Genomic DNA, 20,037 nt, shown 5'->3' with positions numbered 1-20,037 from the left:
TAAGAAATGGATAGATTGGCCCAAACTCTGGACTGTGTGCTTTGCTTTTTTTTTTTTTTTTTATTCCTGGGGAAATGCTATTCAGAAGTGAAGAGACACATAAGGGAACAGTTTTAGTGGCACACCAGGCTGTGATTTTTTTGATGTCCATTGTCATGCAAAGCTGACGAAATAGTTGAATCTACCCAAGCTGGAAATGTGAGACTGTAGCCCACTGAAGGAGGGGAGATGGGAGGAGTAACTTGGCCAGGAATTGAAACTTGCAAAACTGCTCTTGTGAAAAGTTTTATTTATCTCAGTAATTTGTTGACACTTTTGCAAGTTTCTTTCAGAGAATGTGTAGTACATCAATAGGAACAACATTTGTAAAACTCAATGCATACCAGTGAATGACACGAGCTGCAGACTCTCAAATTTGGCATTTTTTTTTCAGGTGGTCCATTTTAAGTGAATGGAAGTCTAGTCTGACAACAAATGGTAGGGCTATTTGTTCTCACAATCTGTGCATTGAGACAGATTTAGCTTTCCAAAGGAATCACAATGTCTGCCCCCATGAGGGCAGACAAGAGTAAAAATTAAATAAAATTAGGAATGAGTACTTATTTTGCTGCAGGCAGCTTTAGGAGGTGCAGTAAATCACAGCAAGATAAAAAAAATATATGTTTTTTCATTGTTTGCCCGTAGTGGTCCTTTAAATGAAAATAACTGGAGTGGTACTAAAAAACTAATAAAACCAAACCACTAAAAACAAGGAGGCATGAGTGTGACAACTTTTAAATGCATCAATGTAATAGTTCGCTTTTCATCCAAAGACTTCATCAGAAAGAGATGAAGTCCTTCAATGAAAAATTAACTATTAAATTGATACACTTATATGTTATCATACTCATGCCTCCTTCATTTTTAGTGATTTGGTTTTATTAGGAAATGCTTCTTCATAGAAAACGTTAAATGAATCCTGCTAGACTCAGTCTCGTCAATACTAACTATTCTGCTGTTGCTCATTCTCTTGAAATTGCAGTCCGTTTTAGGTCACTGGAATACTCTCTTTCTTGCTGGCACTTATCGTTTTAGTTCGCTGTGGAAGGGTAGTTTTCGTAAGTTTATCTGAAGTGCTGTGCTGCTTTTGTTTTGTGTGGATAGGTAGAAACCAGTTCAAAGTTTAGCCTATTAAAATTTAAATAAAAATTGTTCAAATGTTCAACTAACAACTGCATACCAACCCACTCAAACTAGTGAGTGTGTTAGAAGAAATAGGTCATCACCCAGAATAAACATTGGTCTGTCATCTAGTGTTGTCTTGCCTGCTACTGTACTGCATTCGTCTGCCTGTGTCAGGGGATGGCTTCTGGCAGGACTTGGGTTTTATTCAAGCATGTAAAGGAGTGGCTAGCTGCTATAAAAGCATACTGACCTGAGAGTTCCCCAAAGAGGACTAACGTTTGAATAAAGTTTCACACTGTTTCTGCTGGTGTGTCTGAAGCAGTGTCACGGACCAGTTTTTAATGAAGCAGCCAGGGTCTCCGGGGAAAAAGAAAGCTTGGGGTTGAAGTGTTGGACGGCTTCAAGGCAACCGACCCCATCTGAGACCTGTGTGGCGGCCCAAGCACCAGCAAAAAGTGCAGAAGCGATGGAGTGGTTGACAGTGTGTAAATGGAAAGAAGACTCCTATGGGCTGGACCTGGACTGTGGCTATTTAGTAAAACTGAGGCAGGCAGATGATATTTACCAGCGGTTAGAAAATGAGGTGGAAATCATGGAATATGTTTCTGGTAAGATCTAGCAGAAGTTCTGTTGTAGTGTCAGTGACTGATTGGTCTGTTATTTATCCCAAACATGCCCACATTGTTAGGCATTACTGATTACATAGGCAATGAATAATGTTTGTTTGTCTTGCCTGCTTTTTGACTCTTAGAAGAAAGAGAAGAACTAATAGGAAGCAGTATAAGGAAAACACTCGGTATGGGGTACAAGGTTTAGAAATGTTTGTATACCTTTTGAAGAGGCTGACTGAGTAGATGAAGGTTAGCAGCAGAGAGTTGTAAAAGAAGAAAAGTGTGTGTGCACGCGAGCACGTGCACTTGTCTGTAAATTTGTGTGTGTTTTTATGTATGTATATGGTGTTTGTGTATCTGTATTTACAGGAGGTTTAATAAATATAACATTTAGAAATACTGAGGAGATAATCGGCTGATAATATCCCCTCTATAGCCACTAATATATAACTTGTTTAGTACATCTTTGGTAAGGTCAGTCTTTTTCCAGCAGTTGTAGAAAAGAAAGAAAGAAAAAAATATTGAAGTGAATGTTTTGCTTGCTCTTAATCACAGTTTCAGTAGACATTGTAAAGAGGGCTGCCCTCAGCAGGGAAATGCAGGAGAACAGAAAGAAATCCTAACCTAAAGTGATTTTTGGAAATGCTTCCTTACCAGAACAGACAAACACAGCAGTACAGAGTTCTTTTGTCTGTCTGCTCTGCTAATTGTATCCTGCAACCAGTGGTGGATCGGGGGTATTATTCTCTTGCTGTACTCTGTGAAATGTGACAGATGTCTGCCATTGTACAAACCTGCATAATTTTTATCAATGTGTGCTACGATGGCAGAACTGCAGTATAATTTTTTTAAGGTTTACTGTGCTGTCCGTCACGTACTGATTTCTGCAACAATAAGGATTATTGCGGACTTGTGCTGTGCCTTTTAGCATATCAGAATGCCAGTGAGACATGTGCTATGTTAAACATGACTTCTACCTGACTCATGAAGCCAGAGCCCCATGCCTCAGAGGGCAATGTCAGTCCATTATATTATAGTGTACAACTCCAGCACTGTAGCACCTGTAGCTTCAGTGTATGAAGCTAAATATAATTATTATTATTAGTCCACAGGGGACTCATCTTAGTACTTTTAGTACCAGGCTACTTGAAGCTGTCAACCCCATTTCTGCTATTTTCACTTTTAAGCTTGTCCTCATTTCTCCCATTTGCTATCATGATCCCTGTCTAATCATGTGCTCACTTACATTCCATGTACCCACGGTTCTGCATTTCAGTCCATTATTATTCTTGAAGTTCATTTTCAGGGTCCTGCTGTAGTGCCACATCTTATGCATGTAGCAGTGTTGCTGATCTTCCCTTTTGACATATTTTCTGATGTAGACCATCACCAGTATTAACAGAAGTGGGCTTAAAGCCAAAACTGATTCATATTGACGCCATCTGAGAAACCCCTCTGTGAAATGCAACAGTCTTCTTACTTCTGTTTTTGGATCATTGTATATAGCCTGACACTCTGACATGGATTCTGCCATTGTTTCCAGGACTTTGAGCCAACTCAGGACTGGTAAAATCAGCTTTTACTGGACTTTGTTATATGCTTGACTATTGTGTTCTGGTTATATTTTCTGTTTAAGATTTTGTCTATTCTTCAATTTCTGTTTGAAATCTGGTATCCCACAATTCCACTGGAGTGAGTGGGGTTACATATTATGTATTCAAATTTTATGTTAAACAGTGCCCAGATTTTTGGCCACTTGTACCTACTTTTCAAGGACCTTTGTCCAGATTTTTGATGCTTCCAGGTTGAGAAGTAGGAGAACCATGATGACATTATGTCTTGTACAGAAATAACAGACATTTCAGAACTACACTCACAAGAGAGATTCCTAAACATATGGACGCAATATCTATTTATGCAGAAAAGCTGGATCATGGCTTGGCTGCATATTAAATTTGGAGGGAGTGTTTCCTGGGTGAACAGAACAACTGAGAGGGGCATTCAAACTAGCATTAAGGTAAAACAAGAAAGACTAAAAAATAGCCTGCAATACCACTTACAGAAATGTAACAAACAAGAAAAAATATGAGGTACCTTGCAGCTTAATTATATTTCTAACAGATACAATCACATGCTAGAGATAAAAGAATATGCTAATCAGAAAACTTTGAAATTATCCTGTAGCTGTCCTTTATGCAGCAATCTGTGGCGAGTGCCCAGATAATATCTGCTGCAGACATAACTTTTCCATGGTCCAGTAAGATGCGACTGGGGCCAAAGGCATGGCAGCTCTGAAGGTATAGCACACCAAGTGCCTAGATGCTAACAGATGTCAGGGCTGTTGTCTGCTCAAGTTCTTCCATGAAGCTTATGTGTTTGGAGCCCAGATGAACTCATGTCCAGGGTCTTGTCAGGCTTCTTAAGGATTCAATTCTCTCTTTCTTTTGAAGAATGCTCCTGCTGCCCTTCTGCGTGACACTATTTAACAAGGCCACAAGTTTCCCTTTGGTCGGGTATGTCTGGAGGACCTTATGCGTTCTTCTCAGTTTATGGACAGCAGCCCTGTCAAAGCCTGCAAATGATGATTACCACTTCTACAAATATTGGTTGTGTAAATCTTTGAGGGATTTGATATCTACAGGCACAACTGTTCCTTTTCTTTGGAACACACAATGCCCTAGACCTCTGACATCCTAAATACCATAAACACGTAAAGTTTAACAAAAATCATGATACAAATTTGTGATGTAAATTAGTAAAGAAAGGCTCCCCAATGACCTACTTATCTGTTTGATCTTCAGTGTTAAGCCTGGACCAATGGACCATCAGTTTATGGAAGATTTCACTAACATAGCTAGAAACAACTAAACAGGGTGCGGGTGGACAGCACCTAAACATGAAGTATGTGAAGATATCAGAGGGAAGGTAATGTCAGCCCAGCAAAGAGGGCAGGGTGCACAGCTCTATAAGAATAAGAAGCTGGACTTGGCATTCAGTAGAGATCTCTTAGATAATGACTTCAACAGTAACACACACATTGTAGGATAGGGGAATGGGATGCCACCAAAAGGATGTCAAGTCTTCACTTGGTTACACACAGCCTAAGTCATGCAGTATAAAGGCCAAATCTAGTGAATTTAGAGGGAGTAAGATATTATAACAAGCTCTGCACAGACGATAAATGCAAGTAGAATGCACGTAAAATAATCTTTTTCAATTAAATGTGCAAAAGTAACATTAAGTGTTGCAGGCAGAAAGAAAAAAATATGAAAAGGGTTCATGAAATAACAGCAATAACTGTTGTTACATTGCACTGAAACAGTTCACCAAAAACAAATAAATGCGGAGTGACAGATGCATTAAGAAATTAAAAGGCCTACTTTATAAAATAATTTGCAACAAGTTTCTTCATTCTGAACACCACAAACATAGAAATGAAAAGAAACGTACAGATTCCACTGACAAACTATAAAATAATGCAGTCAACTCACCACTGTCTCCTTCACAGGAGGAGGTTTGCCCTGCTGGCTGGGAATCAACACAAATGTCAGGGTGCCATGCATATCTGCCTGTAACACAAATTAAACTATCATTAGCTTGCAATGATGGAAAAAATGCAACAGTTGTGGCAAGTACCCTCAAAAGACATCAGCCTTTGTGTAATTATAGAAAAATAGTTCCAGTATAATGACAGCAGTCTTATTCCATGGTACAATGTCTATTATGCATTCAGACCTACAGGTATCTGGAGAGAATATCTGTATTTACAACCTCGTTCACATCTCACAACCTTCCATCTCCAAAATGTGGAACATTATTTCTCAGTGTGGAACAAATAGGCAAAATGTGGAACACTTAAAACATGCTACCAACAGTTTCAACTAAGAAGTGCAAAGGATGGTTAAAATAGCCTACTTTATACTTATAAAACTTTAATTTGTTGAACCAATGTGAATCAGTATTATTTACTACTGGTATTGGTTAAAGTCTTAACAGTGAATATGTGTCAGAATCTTTTAACGTGAAACGGTAAAACATGGACTTTTTCAGACTCAGAATGAGAAACTTTCCTCATGATAAGACATACTTGAGTGGTATGACTTCAGTGTCTATCATCAGTTTCTGCAGGACACAAACCCGGGACAGGTTAAAGCTGTAGTTACCCAAGATAAAAATGATCACATCAAAGCCAACTACAGAACCCCATCTATGACCCCTTTAAGACATGTAGAATATTTTGACCAGTCAAAAAAGCTAATCATTTTTTTTTTTTTTTTTTATCCATTCAGTGAGCAAAATACCTCTTATGGACATTAACTATCCACACAAGTGGCAAAAATATATCAGCAATAAATATGGGCAGAAATTTCTGGACTTTGTAATTACAAATGCACTTGACCAAATTATCTCCCTGCCCACCACAGATGTTAATTTTCTTGATCTTATTCTCAGAAATGCTTCCTCTAAATGTATCATCCCACTTTTTGCCCTCACCATAGTAAAATCTGACTCTCTCACTGCAACCTTCTCCCTGAAAAAAAAATGCTTTGTGGCCCCTAATAACTCTTCTACATTCAAGGATTATGGGATTAAGCCAAAACCAATTATTTACTATTCAATGATCCTACACAATCAAGAATGGTATACATTCTCATCAAACTTTGTACTGGAGGCTGCTGCCTACTCCCCTGAATTTTGCTCCCTCTGTGACATAGAATATAAATAGAAGCATTTGTACCAGCCTGACTTAAGCATAATGGCAGGTTTAAAATTAAGCCTATATGGTATAACTACCATATCAACAAACAATTTGTACCGAAGAAAAAGCTCCTTGGCCATCACTAAAAGATGCCAATTTCACCACTTAAAAAAGGGATCTAAAACTGTTAAGTTAGTCCCTCAAACCATAAGGAAATGCAAGACCAGGTATAAACTTCAGATAGCAACTAACTCAAAAGACAACCACAGGGCCTTCTTCAGCTGTATGAGGAAACTTACAAATAACCAGCAATTCAGAAAGTACAGTTGTGTACACTTACCATAAATGTAGATGTTAGAGTGTCTTCACTGTTGCAGTCATCACTGTAGGGTTCTTCCTGCCGGCAGGCAGTCCTTGGTCGGCCAGAATCCCAAAGTCTGGGTCCGGCGTCAGCTGTTCAGTCATGCTCCCTGACGTCAGAGTGCTAGGAGTACAAAGCTGCCAGCCGACGCCATGTTCTCCAGTTTTTCTTGCCCCAGATGTCAGGTGCCTAAAAATGAAGGCTAATAGTAAAACAAAAATGTAACATACCACAAACCCCATACCCTGTAGCAAATACACCTCAGAAGAAAGGTGAAGTAGGTAAGCACACCAGTGGAAGAATAAGAGGGGCAGGAGGGAGGGTAACCCAGACTGCAACAGTGAAGACACTCGAACATCTACATTTATGGTAAGCGTACACAACTGTACTATGTTCATTGTGTTTCACTGTTGCAGTCATCACTGTAGGGTTGAATCCCAAAGCAAAGATAAGGGGTGTTGGTTATAGAGAAGAAGGGGCGGCTAGAAGGCTCTGCAAGACTGCAGAAGCAAAGCCTGCCCTAGACTTAGAGTAAAGAGGGAGATTATAGTGCTTACAGAAAGTATGCACTGAACTCCAAGTTGCAGCTTCCAAAATATCTTTGGTAGGTACTCCCCTGAGAAAAACAGCTGAAGTAGCAGCAGCTCTGGTAGAGGGAGTCCTAATTTTTCCTGGGATTTGCTTTCCATGATGAGAGTAACAATCTGATTCCATGAGCAATCCATTTAGAAATGGTCTGTTTTGAAATAGCTTTGCCTTGGGAGTTTGTTGCATAAGAAACAAACAGTTGCTCTGTTTTCCTGATATCCTTGGTTCTTGTCCAGGTAAAAACGAAGTTGTCTGTGTACATCCAATGAATTCAAGATCCTTTCCCCCTTATTTTGTGGATTAGTGAAAAAAGTTGGCAAGTGAATAGTTTGATTTAAAGCCACTTTGGCAACCACTTTAGGCATGAAGGTAGGATTAGTCCTTAAAGACACCCTACCCTATCTTGGTGAAAAATAATATAAGGTTCCACAGCCATGAGTGCTTGTAACTCCGAGACTCTCCTGGCTGAAGTCAAAGCCAGTAGGATAGCTGTCTTCCATGATAAATACTTAATATCAGTTGTGGCAGCAGGCTCAAAAGGAGGCAGAGTGAGTTTTTCCAGAACATAGTTGAGGTCCCAGGCAGGTATGGGTGGTGCCCTAGGGGGCCTTAAATTCTTTGCTCCTCTGAGATATTGTTTCAGAAGTGGATGCGAAAAGATTGGTGGGTCTGTACTGTAATGTGCATATATAGCTGAGGCATGTATTTTTATGGAGGAGAAGGATAAACCCTTATGTAGCATGTCTGTCAGGTAAAGTAAAATCAGAGGGATATTAGGAATGAGAGGATCCGAATCCTGAGCATGTATCCAGATGCAAAATCTCTTCCATCTCCAAAATCTTTAAATCAAAGTTGTCTTAAATTTCTATCCCTCTTGTATGCAAAACTTGGACATTGCCCTACAATTTCCTTCACTTTGTCAGATGAACATAATATAGCCAATTCTGTTTAGTAATACTTTTAATCTTACTAGTGTGTGTTGTTCTTTCGGCTTTATATTTTAAACGGTACCTAAGCCTAAACTGGGGGACATTACATGAATTCTCTAACATTCCAACATTATCCAATTCAGAAAAAAAGAAGTTATGTACTCACCATAATGTACCACTTGTGTTGTCCATTTTCATTCTTCCTCAACGGTTAGGTTTGGATCCCTCAGATCTGACTCGGCTGCTGCTACAGCTTGAGGCAACCTAGAACTCTTGAACTTTTTCCTTACCCACAATGTACAAACCCCAGTTACCTCAGATCTTGTCTGCTACCTTAGCAAAAGGTAAAGGCAGAAATAACGGAGAAGGTTATGTTTGGAGTTGTATACATAAAAGGTTAGGACATACTTGTCCTGTAAATACTCATTCTTACAGGAGTTTTAAAGGATGGGGGTTGGTGGGAGGTAAGCTGAAGAAGAATGAAAATTAACAACAGAGATGGAACATTATGGGGAGTACATAACTTCTTTATCTGATGTTGCCAATTTTTATTCTATCCTCAACTGATGGGACAGAGTCTTCATCTACCTAATTTCCAGGGCGGATTCAAGGAAGGATATTCCTGAAAACCACAGAACCTAAAGATGTCTGAGCTGACCTGACCTGAGACGTACCTCCCTGGACTACATGAAGAGAGACATAGAGGTGTTCTCAGAGCATGTAGCCCAGGCCGGTATGACCCTGACCTTGAGTAGCATCTTACCCTCACCAAGAATGATGCCACAATATGAAGACAAGATGATCAATTTCAACAATTGGCTTAAGTATTGATGACATTCAAAGGGGATCCAATGCCTGTCAGCCTGGGATGACATGATCTACAAGCCACGATGCTTCGCTAGGGAAGGCTTGCACCTGTCACCCCTGGGCTTTTGGCTATTGGCAAAGGCTCTTGCTACCCCCATAGTGCCTTTTTTAGGCAAGGCTCAAAAGACAAACCCACCTCCATAGGTATCACAAGGGATAAGAAACTAAGAGTAATGCTACTCAATGCCAGAAGGCTAAACCTCAAGATGCACAAACTCGAAACTCTCCTTAGCATGGAGAACATCGATATCTGTGCAGTAACAGAAACCTGGTTCAAGGCTGCCGAGAGCACCCCAGCACTACCAGGTTATACCTCATACCATGCTTTTCGGCCCCAAAACTTGGACCGAACCACAAAAGGAGGGGGAGTATCAGTATTAGTCAAAGATACCCACACCTCCAGGTTGGTGGCACAGCACGAAGTATCAGAGACTATCCATGTGCAACTAACAGTGGGTAAAACTGCCTTCCAGTTTACAGCCTGCTACAGACCACCCTCCCAAACCCAGGAACCCCACTCGGCCTTCCTGAGAACACTGGAAAATATGAAGGTCTCTCCAAACATCATTATATTGGGCGACTTCAACTACCCAAACATAGACTGGGAGCATTACTCTAGCTCCAACACCCTAGCCCAAAGGTTCCTAGAATTTATAAACTCAAATGCTATGGAACAACTTGTTACCACTCCCACAAGAGGGGAAAACATACTGGACCTGATCATCACCAACATGGGGACTCTATGCTCCAGACCAGAAGTGTATCCCTCACTGGTAAGATCAGACCATAAACTAATCTCACTGGATATTCACATCCCGACCCCACCCCCTTGCCCAGAAAACCCCAGTGAAAAACTTCTCTAAAGCAAATTTCACACTCCTCAAAACCGAGGTGGAATCCTTCAAAGACTCCGGGCCTGTGGAAAATACAGCCCAGACCGCAGAATCCTTTATAAACGCATTCTATGAACACCTTCAGGAATGCATGGATCATGCAATCCCAAATAAAACCAAGACCCAATCCTCCAAAGGCAGACGTCCTGTCTGGTGGACCCCAGCCATAAACAAACTATACAATAGAAGGAGGAAGCTACTACATGATAGAGCAAAATCCCAAAAAGGGAAGGCATCTCTGATCAGTATTAGCAAAAAACTACGGGCACTCATAAAATCGTCTAAGGCCAGCTTCGAGAGAAAAATTGCACAGAACACTAAGGATAATCACAAGGTTATGTTAGGAACCTGGGTGGGAATTCCCAGATATGCTCAGAATTAGTCCAAAATGACAAAAAATACACCGAACCCACAGACATTGCCAACATCCTAGTGACAGGTTCAGCGTAAACTTCTCCCCCCACTCCCCACCAAAAGGGCAAATATCTATCCCAGCAGAGTGCTGCCCCCCCTGACATCTCAGATGCTCAGGTAAGAGCCGCCCCCTCCAAAGCAAAAAAACACAGCATCAATGGGACCAGACAGTGTCCCGGGCTGCGTCCTACATGAACTCCAAGAACAGCTAAACCCAAACATAAAACGACTGTTCAATCTCAGCCTTAATACAGGATATGTACCCAAAGAGTGGCGTACAGCAACAGTGGTCCCTCTCCACAAAGGTGGTGCCTCAACGGATCCTGGAAACTATCGCCCCATAAGCCTGACTAGCTTGGTCTGCAAAGCTATGGAAAGGATCATCATGGACCTCATAAATAAAGATATTGGGGACCTACAGACACTGGATCCTACCCATTTCGGCTTTGTTAAGGGCAGATCCTGCCTCTTAAACCTGGTCGATTTCTTTGAAACAGTCACCAAGGCCATTGACGAGGGGAAGGGGGTCCACACAGCCTACCTGGACCTCGCAAAAGCCTTCGATACAATACCCCACTCGGGCATTATAGATAAGCTCACCAGCTTAAATATAAACCCCTATGTCACTACATGGGTTGCAAACTGGCTCAAGGACAGAACCCACATGGTTAGAATTGCTGGAGCCATATCAGACTCCAAACCAGTTACAAGTGGCATCTCACAAGGCTCAGTCCTGGGACCTCTCTTGTTCGGTATATATTTCTTGGAGGTACAGGCAAACACGGAAGTACTGTGGCTGACCAAGTTCGCAGATGACTGCAAACTGGGCGCCAAATTCGACTCTCCAGCCGACACAAGCATCCTCCAAAAGGGCCTCATAGAAACAGACAACTGGTGCCAGAGCCATGGCCTCAAGCTAAAAGTCAAAAACTGTATAGTCATCCCCTTTGGCAAAAACAAAGTGCCCACAAATTACCACATAGGTGGTAATCCATTAAGTACAGAAGAAGTAATTAGGGACCTGGGGACCCCAAGTTGATAGCAATCTCTCATTTGACAACCACATGGCCAAAGTGGTTAGAAAAACATTTTATATAGCCCAACTAATCATGAAGGGATTCACATCTAGATCAGGGGAGGTCATCGTGCCTCTTTACTCATCCCTCATCAGGCCCATAATTGAGTACAATGCCCCTTTTGGGATGTACCTTACCAGACACCTGCAGCAACTGGAAAGACCCCAAAAGTACCTCACCAAGAGGATCACCGGGCTCAAACAGATGCCATATGCTGCCCAGTTAAAGAAACTCCAGCTCTACTCAGTGGCATACCGCCTGCTCAGAGGCGATCTGTGCCTGATGTATAAAGCCATGTCCAACCCGGAATTAATGGACATGCCGCACCTCAGAAAATCCAAATCCCATCGAGCTACGTGCTCGAGAGACTTGAACCTCAGCAATGAAATAAATAGGACATGCTGGAGGGACAGATTCATAACCCAGAGGCTCCCTTCACTCTGGAATAAAATCCCAGTCCAGGTTAGGCAGAGTCCCTCATTGACTCTCTTCAAGAGAAATCTTGATGAGTGGATGGGAGATCGTAGGTTTACCCCGGGTATCACTTCTGTGTCACTGTTAGACAGAGGCACAGTATACTAACCTCGAGAAAGGGCATAGCAAAATTAATTTAAAATGGATGGCGAAAGCCAAACACACTCTGGCTAGGCTTATAAATGCCCTAGGGCAGATAGCCTAGTATGAACCTATGAACCTATGCCCTTCCTCTGGAGACCAGATCTAATTCGTAATGAGTAATAAAGGTATGGAGGATAGCCCAAGTAGCTGTTGCACAATCATCCATGGACATTCCGGATTGAAATACTGAGGAAGTTGCCATAGATCTAGTACAATGAGCACAAATCATTTTTGTCAAAGTGATGACCAACATTTTATACACAAAGGAAATGCAATTTGTTATCCATTTAGATAGTGTTACCTTGATAACTAGTTTATCCGATCTGGGCTCTGTAAATGAAACACATATTTGATTTCCTGATGTCTTTAGACCTATTCAAATAAAAATTTAACTGCCTGTGGCCATCAAGTGTAGCACATATTCACCTTTGTTAAAAAAAATTGTGGAAAAACACAGGCAGATTAAGAGACTGATTAAAATTGGATTCTGACACCACATTTGGAAGAAATGACAGACTGGTTAAGAAAAGTCTGTCCTTATGAAAAATCAAATATGGTAGTTCTGAGGATAAACTCTGAGCTCAGAAAATTTTCAGGCCGAAGTAATGGCTACTAAAAAATGGTCTTCCATGAAAGAAATTTAAGGTCTCAGGTAGCTGTGGGCTCAAATTAGAGTAGAATAAGGTACTGCAATATTAAATTTAGGTCCCAAGGAGGAGTAGGATTTTTAAAGGGAGGTCTTAAGAGTAGTATGCCTCTTAAAATGGCTTGCTTAACTTATGAGATGCTACGGAAGAGCCATTTATACATGCATGAAAATTTAATACTGCTGCTAACAGGACTAAATTTTAAGAACTTGCTCCTTCATAGAAGAGATGTGATAAAAATTCCAATTTATTATGTATAGGAGCTGTAAAAGGTGCAATATTGTTTTTGAGCCCAAAATACAAATCTTTTCCATTTGCTGGTGTACAGTTTCTTGGAGGAAGGTTTATGGGAAGACTTCAAAATATGACGGACACGCGAAGAGAGCAGTGGTTGACTGGCAATCAATGGAATTAGAGATGTCAGGCAATCAGCCTGTTTGCCAAATCTGGGAGTATCATATCTGTTGGGTGAAACCAGAAACCAAGATGGCTGAATCAGGTGAGGCCAAAGAAAGGGAAACCAAATCTGTTAAGGCCAATATGGAACAATGAGGATGACCTTGCTCTTCAACCTGGAAGCTTTCTTTTTCAGGGACCATTCAGTGGGTAGAAGAATGCACTTGCTCAGGTTGTCTGCTGTCACACTGGATTTCCACAGAATGTGTGTTGCAAAGAGAAAGCAGTTGGAAGAGATCACCCACTGCCACATCCTGAGAACTTAACACAATGGGTAGGATTTGGTTCCTCCTTTGTTGATGTACCAGACCACTTGACATGTTGTCCATTTGTCTCGCAATGGCCCCTAAAGGGAGAGCATTTTGGAATGCCTGCAATACTAACAGCACTGTTCTCATCTTTAGGACATTTATATGCAATTTGGCCTCCTCGGGGTACCAGGTGTCTTGGACCGTCTTCCCCCAGACAATACCTCCCCAACCCCAACTGGGAAGTGTAAGTGGTTGGCCTTGGGCTGGGGGGGGATGAATGGATGGCCTAGAAGAACTTGATCTGAATGAATCTACCAATCAATGCGTCTCTTGCATGTCTGAGCAACTCTTACCTGATAAGACAGACTGATAAAGAATTGACCATTGTGTAGCTAGCATCCATTGAAGAATTCTCATATAAAATCTTGCTAGCAGCATTAATGTTACTGCTGCTGCCATAGATCCTACGACCAAAATTGTGGCGTTGCAGATTATCTTTTAGACTAGCGACCCTACTGGACTCTCAATAGTGGCAGAGATGCAATGTTACTTTTCATACTGAGAACTACTCCTCTAAACTCTAGTCTCTGGGTAGGTTGTAAATGGGATTTCTTGTAGTTTATGGTTATCACCAGAAGAGAAAAAAATCTGGAAAACCTGGTCCTTTGCCAACACAAGTTGATGCCTGATCAGAGCAGATATGAGTCAGTCTTCCAAGTATGGAAACACTTGGAATCCCTGAAGTCTGAGATGAGCTGCTACTACTGGCATGCATTTGGTTAACACCCTGAGGGCTGTGTTGAGTCCAAAGGGCAGTACTCAGAACTGGTAATGAATGGCTCCTAGCAGGAAGCGTAAATACCTTCTGGATTGTCTATTCATCTTTATATGATAGTACGCATCCTGAAGGTTCATTGAGTGCATCCAGTTGTCCTTGCCCAAAAAATTAAGGGACTGAACCATGACCACCAAAAACTTGGTTCTTTGAACTGTTTTGTTTAGTTTGGTGAGATCCAGAATTGGTCTCCAGTCCCCTGTTTTCTTTGGCACTAAAAAGAACGAGTAAGTTCTAGATTATATCTGGTCTAGAAGGACCTCTTGGATGACGCTTTTCTAGCAGCTTTTGTATTTGAATTGCTGCTTGTTCCCCCTGATTGGGTGGAAAGTACAGTTTTGTACCTACCAAAAATGTAGATGTTCGAGTGCACATACTGCTGCAGTCATTACACTTGGGGGTTATCCTGCCGTCAGGCGGGCCCTTGGTCGGCCGAATTCCAAAGCCTTGGTCCGGCGTCGGTTGTCGTCGCTTCTTCCCGGACTTCAGAGCGGCAGGGGTATAAAAGAGGCAGCAGACGCCATTTTCTTCAGTTTTTCTTGCCCCAGATGTCAGGTGCCCCCAAATAGGTAGGCAATACATGAAGTTATGCAATTTTACATAAGTAGATAACACCAATCAGTAGTTGCAAACAAATACACCATATAGGAATACTCCAAGCTGGATGTATGCTAGAGGTGTTTGTCATAAGCCCTGTCCTGAGAGGGGATGGAGGGAGGGTAACCTGGACTGCAGCAGTATGTGCACTCGAACATCTACATTTATGGTAGGTACAAAACTGTACTATGTTCATCGTGCCATACTGCTGCAGTCATTACACTTGGGTGAATCCCAAAGCTATGGAAGGGTGGCTGGTATTAAGCTGAATTAGGAGGGGCTAGAATGCCCTGTAGTACTGCGGTGGCAAAGCCCACTCTAGATTTAGAGTATAGTGGCAGGTGGTAGTGCTTGGTAAAATGTGCACTGAACTCGAAGTAGCTGCTTTCAAAATGTCCTTGGTTGGGACCCCCCTGAGATATGCTGCTGAGGTAGCTGTTGCCCTGGTGGAGTGTGATCTGATGTATCCTGGCACTGTTTTCCCATGAAATGAATAACAAAAGCGGATGCAGTGGGCTATCCATTTTGAAATAGTCTGTTTGGAAATAGCCTTTCCTTGAACACCAGCAGCATAAGACACAAAAAGTTGTTCAGATTTTCTGAATGACTTTGTCCTGTCCAAACTGTATCGAAGTTGTCTGTGAATGTCCAAGGAGTGAAGTAGTCTCTCCCCTTTATTCTGGGGGTTTGGATAAAAGGTAGGTAAATGGATAGCCTGATTCAAAGCCACACTGGATACTACCTTTGGCATGAAGGTAGGGTTGGTACGTAAAGAGACTGTCCTGATGGAAAATGAGGAAAGGTTGCACTGCCATAAGGGCCTGTAGCTCTGAAACCCTACGTGCTGAGGTAACAGCCAAAAGCAGAGCTGTTTTCCATGACAAGTATTGCAGTTCTGCTGAGGAGGCAGGTTTGAAAGGAGGCAATGTCAATTTTTCCAGTACGAAGTTAAGGTCCCAAGCTGGAGCTGGTGGTTTTCGTGGGGGCCTTATATTTTTTGCCCCTCTGAGGAACTGTCTTAGTAAAGGATGTGAGAATAAGGGAGGATCCGTATTGTATTGGGCTGAAATAGCTGAGGTGTGGATTTTGATGGATGAGAAGGAAAGGCCACTGTTTAACATCTCAGCTAGGTACTGTAGAATCTGAGGTATATTTAATATCCAAGGATTTTGGCCTTTTGCTTGGTTCCATGCACAAAATCGCTTCCATTTGTCTGAGTAAGCTTTTCTGGTACTGGGTCTCCTGGCCTCCAAGATGACATTCTGGACCTCCTTTGAAAGGAGTGTAGATTGATAAGTTAAGGTATTTTCCATGCAGCTAGATTTAGTGTCCTGAGCTGACTGTGGAGGATCTTGTAATTTTGCTGAGACAACCGAAGTGGGAATTGAGGTAGGGTCCAAGGTGGTGAATGAGACAGGTTCTTAAAGAGTGGGTACCAGTGCTGGCGAGGCCAGTCCGGAGCAATGAGAATCATTTGTGGCCTCTCTGCTCTGACTTTTAGTAATACTTTTGTCAGTAGAGGTATATGTGGGAAGGCATAGGTTGTCAATGTTGTCCAACTGAAAGATAGAGCGTCCACTTTCCAGGCCTGTGGATGATAGGTCCTTGTGCAGAATTTTTTCAGCTGGTAATTGCTGTGGGAGGCAAATAGATCTATGTCTGGCTGTCCCCATTTTCATGCTATCATTGAGAATACTTGAGGGTGTAACTCCCACTCATGAGGATCTGTCATATTTCTGCTTAATTTGTCTGCCAGTATGTTTTCCTTTCCTGGTAGGAATTGCGCTTGTAGTTGTACCTGTAAGGCCAATGCTGTGTCCTACAGGGTCATTGCCTGTCTGCACAGGGGGTAGGAATGTGTGCCTCCCTGCTTGTTTATGTACCACATAACTGTGGTGTTGTCTGTTCTTATTAATAGTTGGCCTGGATGCAAAAGGTCCTTGAAGGCTGTAAGAGCATTTTGCACTGCTAGCATCTCCTTTTGGTTGATGTGAAGATGCATCTGTTTTTGAGACCATCTTCCTTGAATGCACTGACCTGCCATGTGTGCTCCTCAGGCGTAGTCTGAAGCATCTGTTGTGATGGCTTGATTTCCTTGAGGTATGCAGAAAGGGAGACCTGTGTTTCTTTGGCATGCTTGAGCCCACCATAAAAATTCCTTTTGAAGGCATGGAATGAGTGGTATAATTGTTTCCAAACTGTGTTTGTGTTGAGACCATACGTTTTTCAGGTACCATTGTAGTTTCCTCATATGCAGCTTTGCAAATGGTATTAGTAGAATGCAGGATGCCATGAACCCCAAGGCCTGCAGGATTTTCCTTGCAGTTAGCTGGGTTAAAGTTGCCATTTTTCTGAAGTATTGAGACAGTTGTCCGTGCTTGTCTGGCATGAGGTAAACCATCTGGGCCGTTGTATTTAAGCTGACACCCAGGAATATTATCTGTTGTGAGGGTATTAGTTTTGATTTCTTTTTGTTTACTCTGTACCCTAGGCAGTTTAACATTTTTATTACAAATGCCAGATGCTGTAGTAGAATGTCCTTGCTGTACGCTTGGATCAGCCAGTCGTCCAGATATGGGTAGATTTGTATTCTTCGTTGTCTGCAAAATGCAATTACTGATGCCAGGCATTTCGTAAATACTCTGGGCGCAGTAGATAAGCCAAAGGGCAATGCAGAGAATTGATAATGCGTTGTACCTGCAAGAAATCTGAGGTATCTTCTGCAATCTTGTCTGATAGGGACATGCAGGTATGCCTCCTTGAGGTCCAACATTACCAGCCAAGACTCCTTGCCCAGCATGGGAAGAAGCTGCTGTAATGTGAGCATCTTGAATTTTTGGCACCTCTAAGTACCTGTTCAGGATAGATAGGTCTAAGATGGGTCTCCAGTCTTTGTCCTTCCTTGGTACCAGAAATAGTCTTGAATAAAAACCTTGACCTTGTTCTTTTGTAGGTACCTTTTGAATTGCTTTCATATCCATGAGAGCGAGAATTTGTTTTTGTGCCTCTGCCCATTGAGATTTTGTGGCAGGTTTGGCATGCCTTTCATTTTTGGAAGGGTATGAAAGTAGAATCTGTAACCTCTGTTTATGATGTCCAGAATCCATTTGTCCTGTGTAATAATGTGCCAATTGTCTGAAAATAAGGCCAGTTTTCCACCCAAAGGTGCTGCCATAGAATGTTTGTTTGGCAGGCGTAGGGGGAAGTCATTGAGCTTGTTTCCTGAATGGTTGAGACCTTTCTTCTCCACCTCTTGGAGTTGTTGTTTGCCATTGTCTAGCCCTGAAAGAACCTTGTGGTTGTCCTCTGCCCATGGGGCGTCTGAACCTACCCCTTTGGGGTCTGTCAGTGGCTGGAAAGGACCAGTTTTTTGATGGCCAGTTTCTGCTGAAGCGGGGAGGTTGTACCTGCAAGAAATCTTTAACTGTTTGCATAGATTTTGCCTTTTCTTCCATTTTCTTTAAAACCTCCTCTGCTTTAACACCAAATAATACATCCTTTTGCAATGGTGCATCCAATAACTTTGCTTTTACATGATCTGGTAAGGTTTGCTCTTTTAGCAAAGCATGTCTACATATCACAGAGCCGGTGACAGCTGCTCTACATGAGGCCTCCAATGAATCAAAACCACACTGTAAAGTATGTTTTCCCACTTGTTCTGCCCCATGCAACACATCCTGCATCTCTCTTAAATCTGGTTGATCTGTTTGTGTCATCTTAAGTTTCAATTGGGAGATCAAAAACTGCTGGTATTTTAGCATGTGAAATTGGCAGTTTAATGCCCTCATGGCTAAAGTGGCAGAAGTGTACACCTTCTTCCCCCATCTCTCTAATGCTCTAGAATCTCTTTCTGAAGATAAAGGATTTTTAGCAGTAGAGGCATTAATACCCTTTGGACCCTGTGAAATGGTTTCTGGGTCAGCAGCAGGGCTTTTATATAAAAATTGGTGGGAATCAGGGACCCGGTAGTATCTGTCTGGTTTAACTGGGGCAGGAGGCAAGGAGTCTGGATTCAGACTGGCTTCTGCAAAAACATCATCCAAAATATCTAAAACAGGAGGAATAGCAAGGGGCCTATGCTGAGGAAGAAGAAGAAACTCCCGGAGCCTTTTCTTAGAATCTGAGTAATCCTGTCCTTCCCAGTGGAAGTGTTCCCTCAAGGTATGCAAGGTTTCCCTGAAGGAATAGTCCTCTGGGGGGGAAACCGAAGGAATTGATTCCTCTGCATCAGAGTCTTCATAGGGAGAATAGGAGTAATCCTGGTCCTCAGAATTACCTGAGGTAATGGAAGCTTGATCTGAGAAAGGGTAGTCTTCCTCCAACCTGGGTCTTTTTTTTCTAAAGGGGGCTGAGAACCCCTGAATAAGAGTAATTAAATCCTCAGCCATCCTGAGCATCTGCTTTTTAGGCATGGGTTGCTGAGAGGGGGTCTGAGGACCCTGTTTCCTAATTTTCATAGGGGCTTTAGATTTAGAGTAAGATTTAATGGTAATAGAAGTAGGCTTGAAACCGCCTTCAGAAACTGAAGGCCTAGCTAAATTTTCTGGTTCCCCGCCAAGAGTGGCGTCGGTATCCAGAGAGGTAATCGGCTCCGGAGGGCCTGCAACTTCAGATTGAGAGGTCGCCGGTAAAAAAGATTCAGCGGTAGTCAGGGGCTGCGAAGGCGCCTCACTGAGAACCGGAGATCCGGCGGCAGGCCTAAGCGTGGTCTCGGTATCCGTTTTGGGCCTTGGATGCCTATCTTTATCTTTGTGTTTTTTCATTAAGCCTGGTGTCGGAATATCCTACGACATGCTGTAAAAATTTTTTGCCAAAATAATGAAGGGCGAACTCTGCCCGGCGTTTAATAGTGCGTTTATTGAACCTAGCACAAAAACGGCAGCCCGAGACGTCGTGGTCTGGGCCTAGGCAAGGAATACAGTAAGAGTGAAAATCCTTATGCGGTATTTGCTTCCCACAAGAAATGCAATTATTAACTTTGTCTGACATCGGTTTGAGGCAAGAAAAGTTTCCCCAACGGGGTACTTAGCT

General features: G+C 42.3%; 1 protein-coding gene across 1 annotated transcript in view; it reads right to left on the bottom strand.

Moving 5' to 3' along the window:
- PALS1 (protein associated with LIN7 1, MAGUK p55 family member) overlaps nt 1–20,037 on the bottom strand; it is a 2,503,255-nt gene that overhangs the window by 856,807 nt on the left and 1,626,411 nt on the right. The window contains exon 8 of the mRNA XM_044074024.1: nt 5,267–5,344. Coding sequence (XP_043929959.1) covers nt 5,267–5,344 — 78 coding nt within the window. The remainder of the gene's footprint in view (nt 1–5,266; nt 5,345–20,037) is intronic.

This window comes from Protopterus annectens, chromosome 6.part0 (assembly GCF_019279795.1).
Source record: "Protopterus annectens isolate FY-2018-M chromosome 6.part0, PAN1.0, whole genome shotgun sequence".
NCBI classification, from domain to species: domain Eukaryota; kingdom Metazoa; phylum Chordata; order Ceratodontiformes; family Protopteridae; genus Protopterus; species Protopterus annectens.
This window is presented reverse-complemented; position numbering and strand designations above follow the sequence as displayed.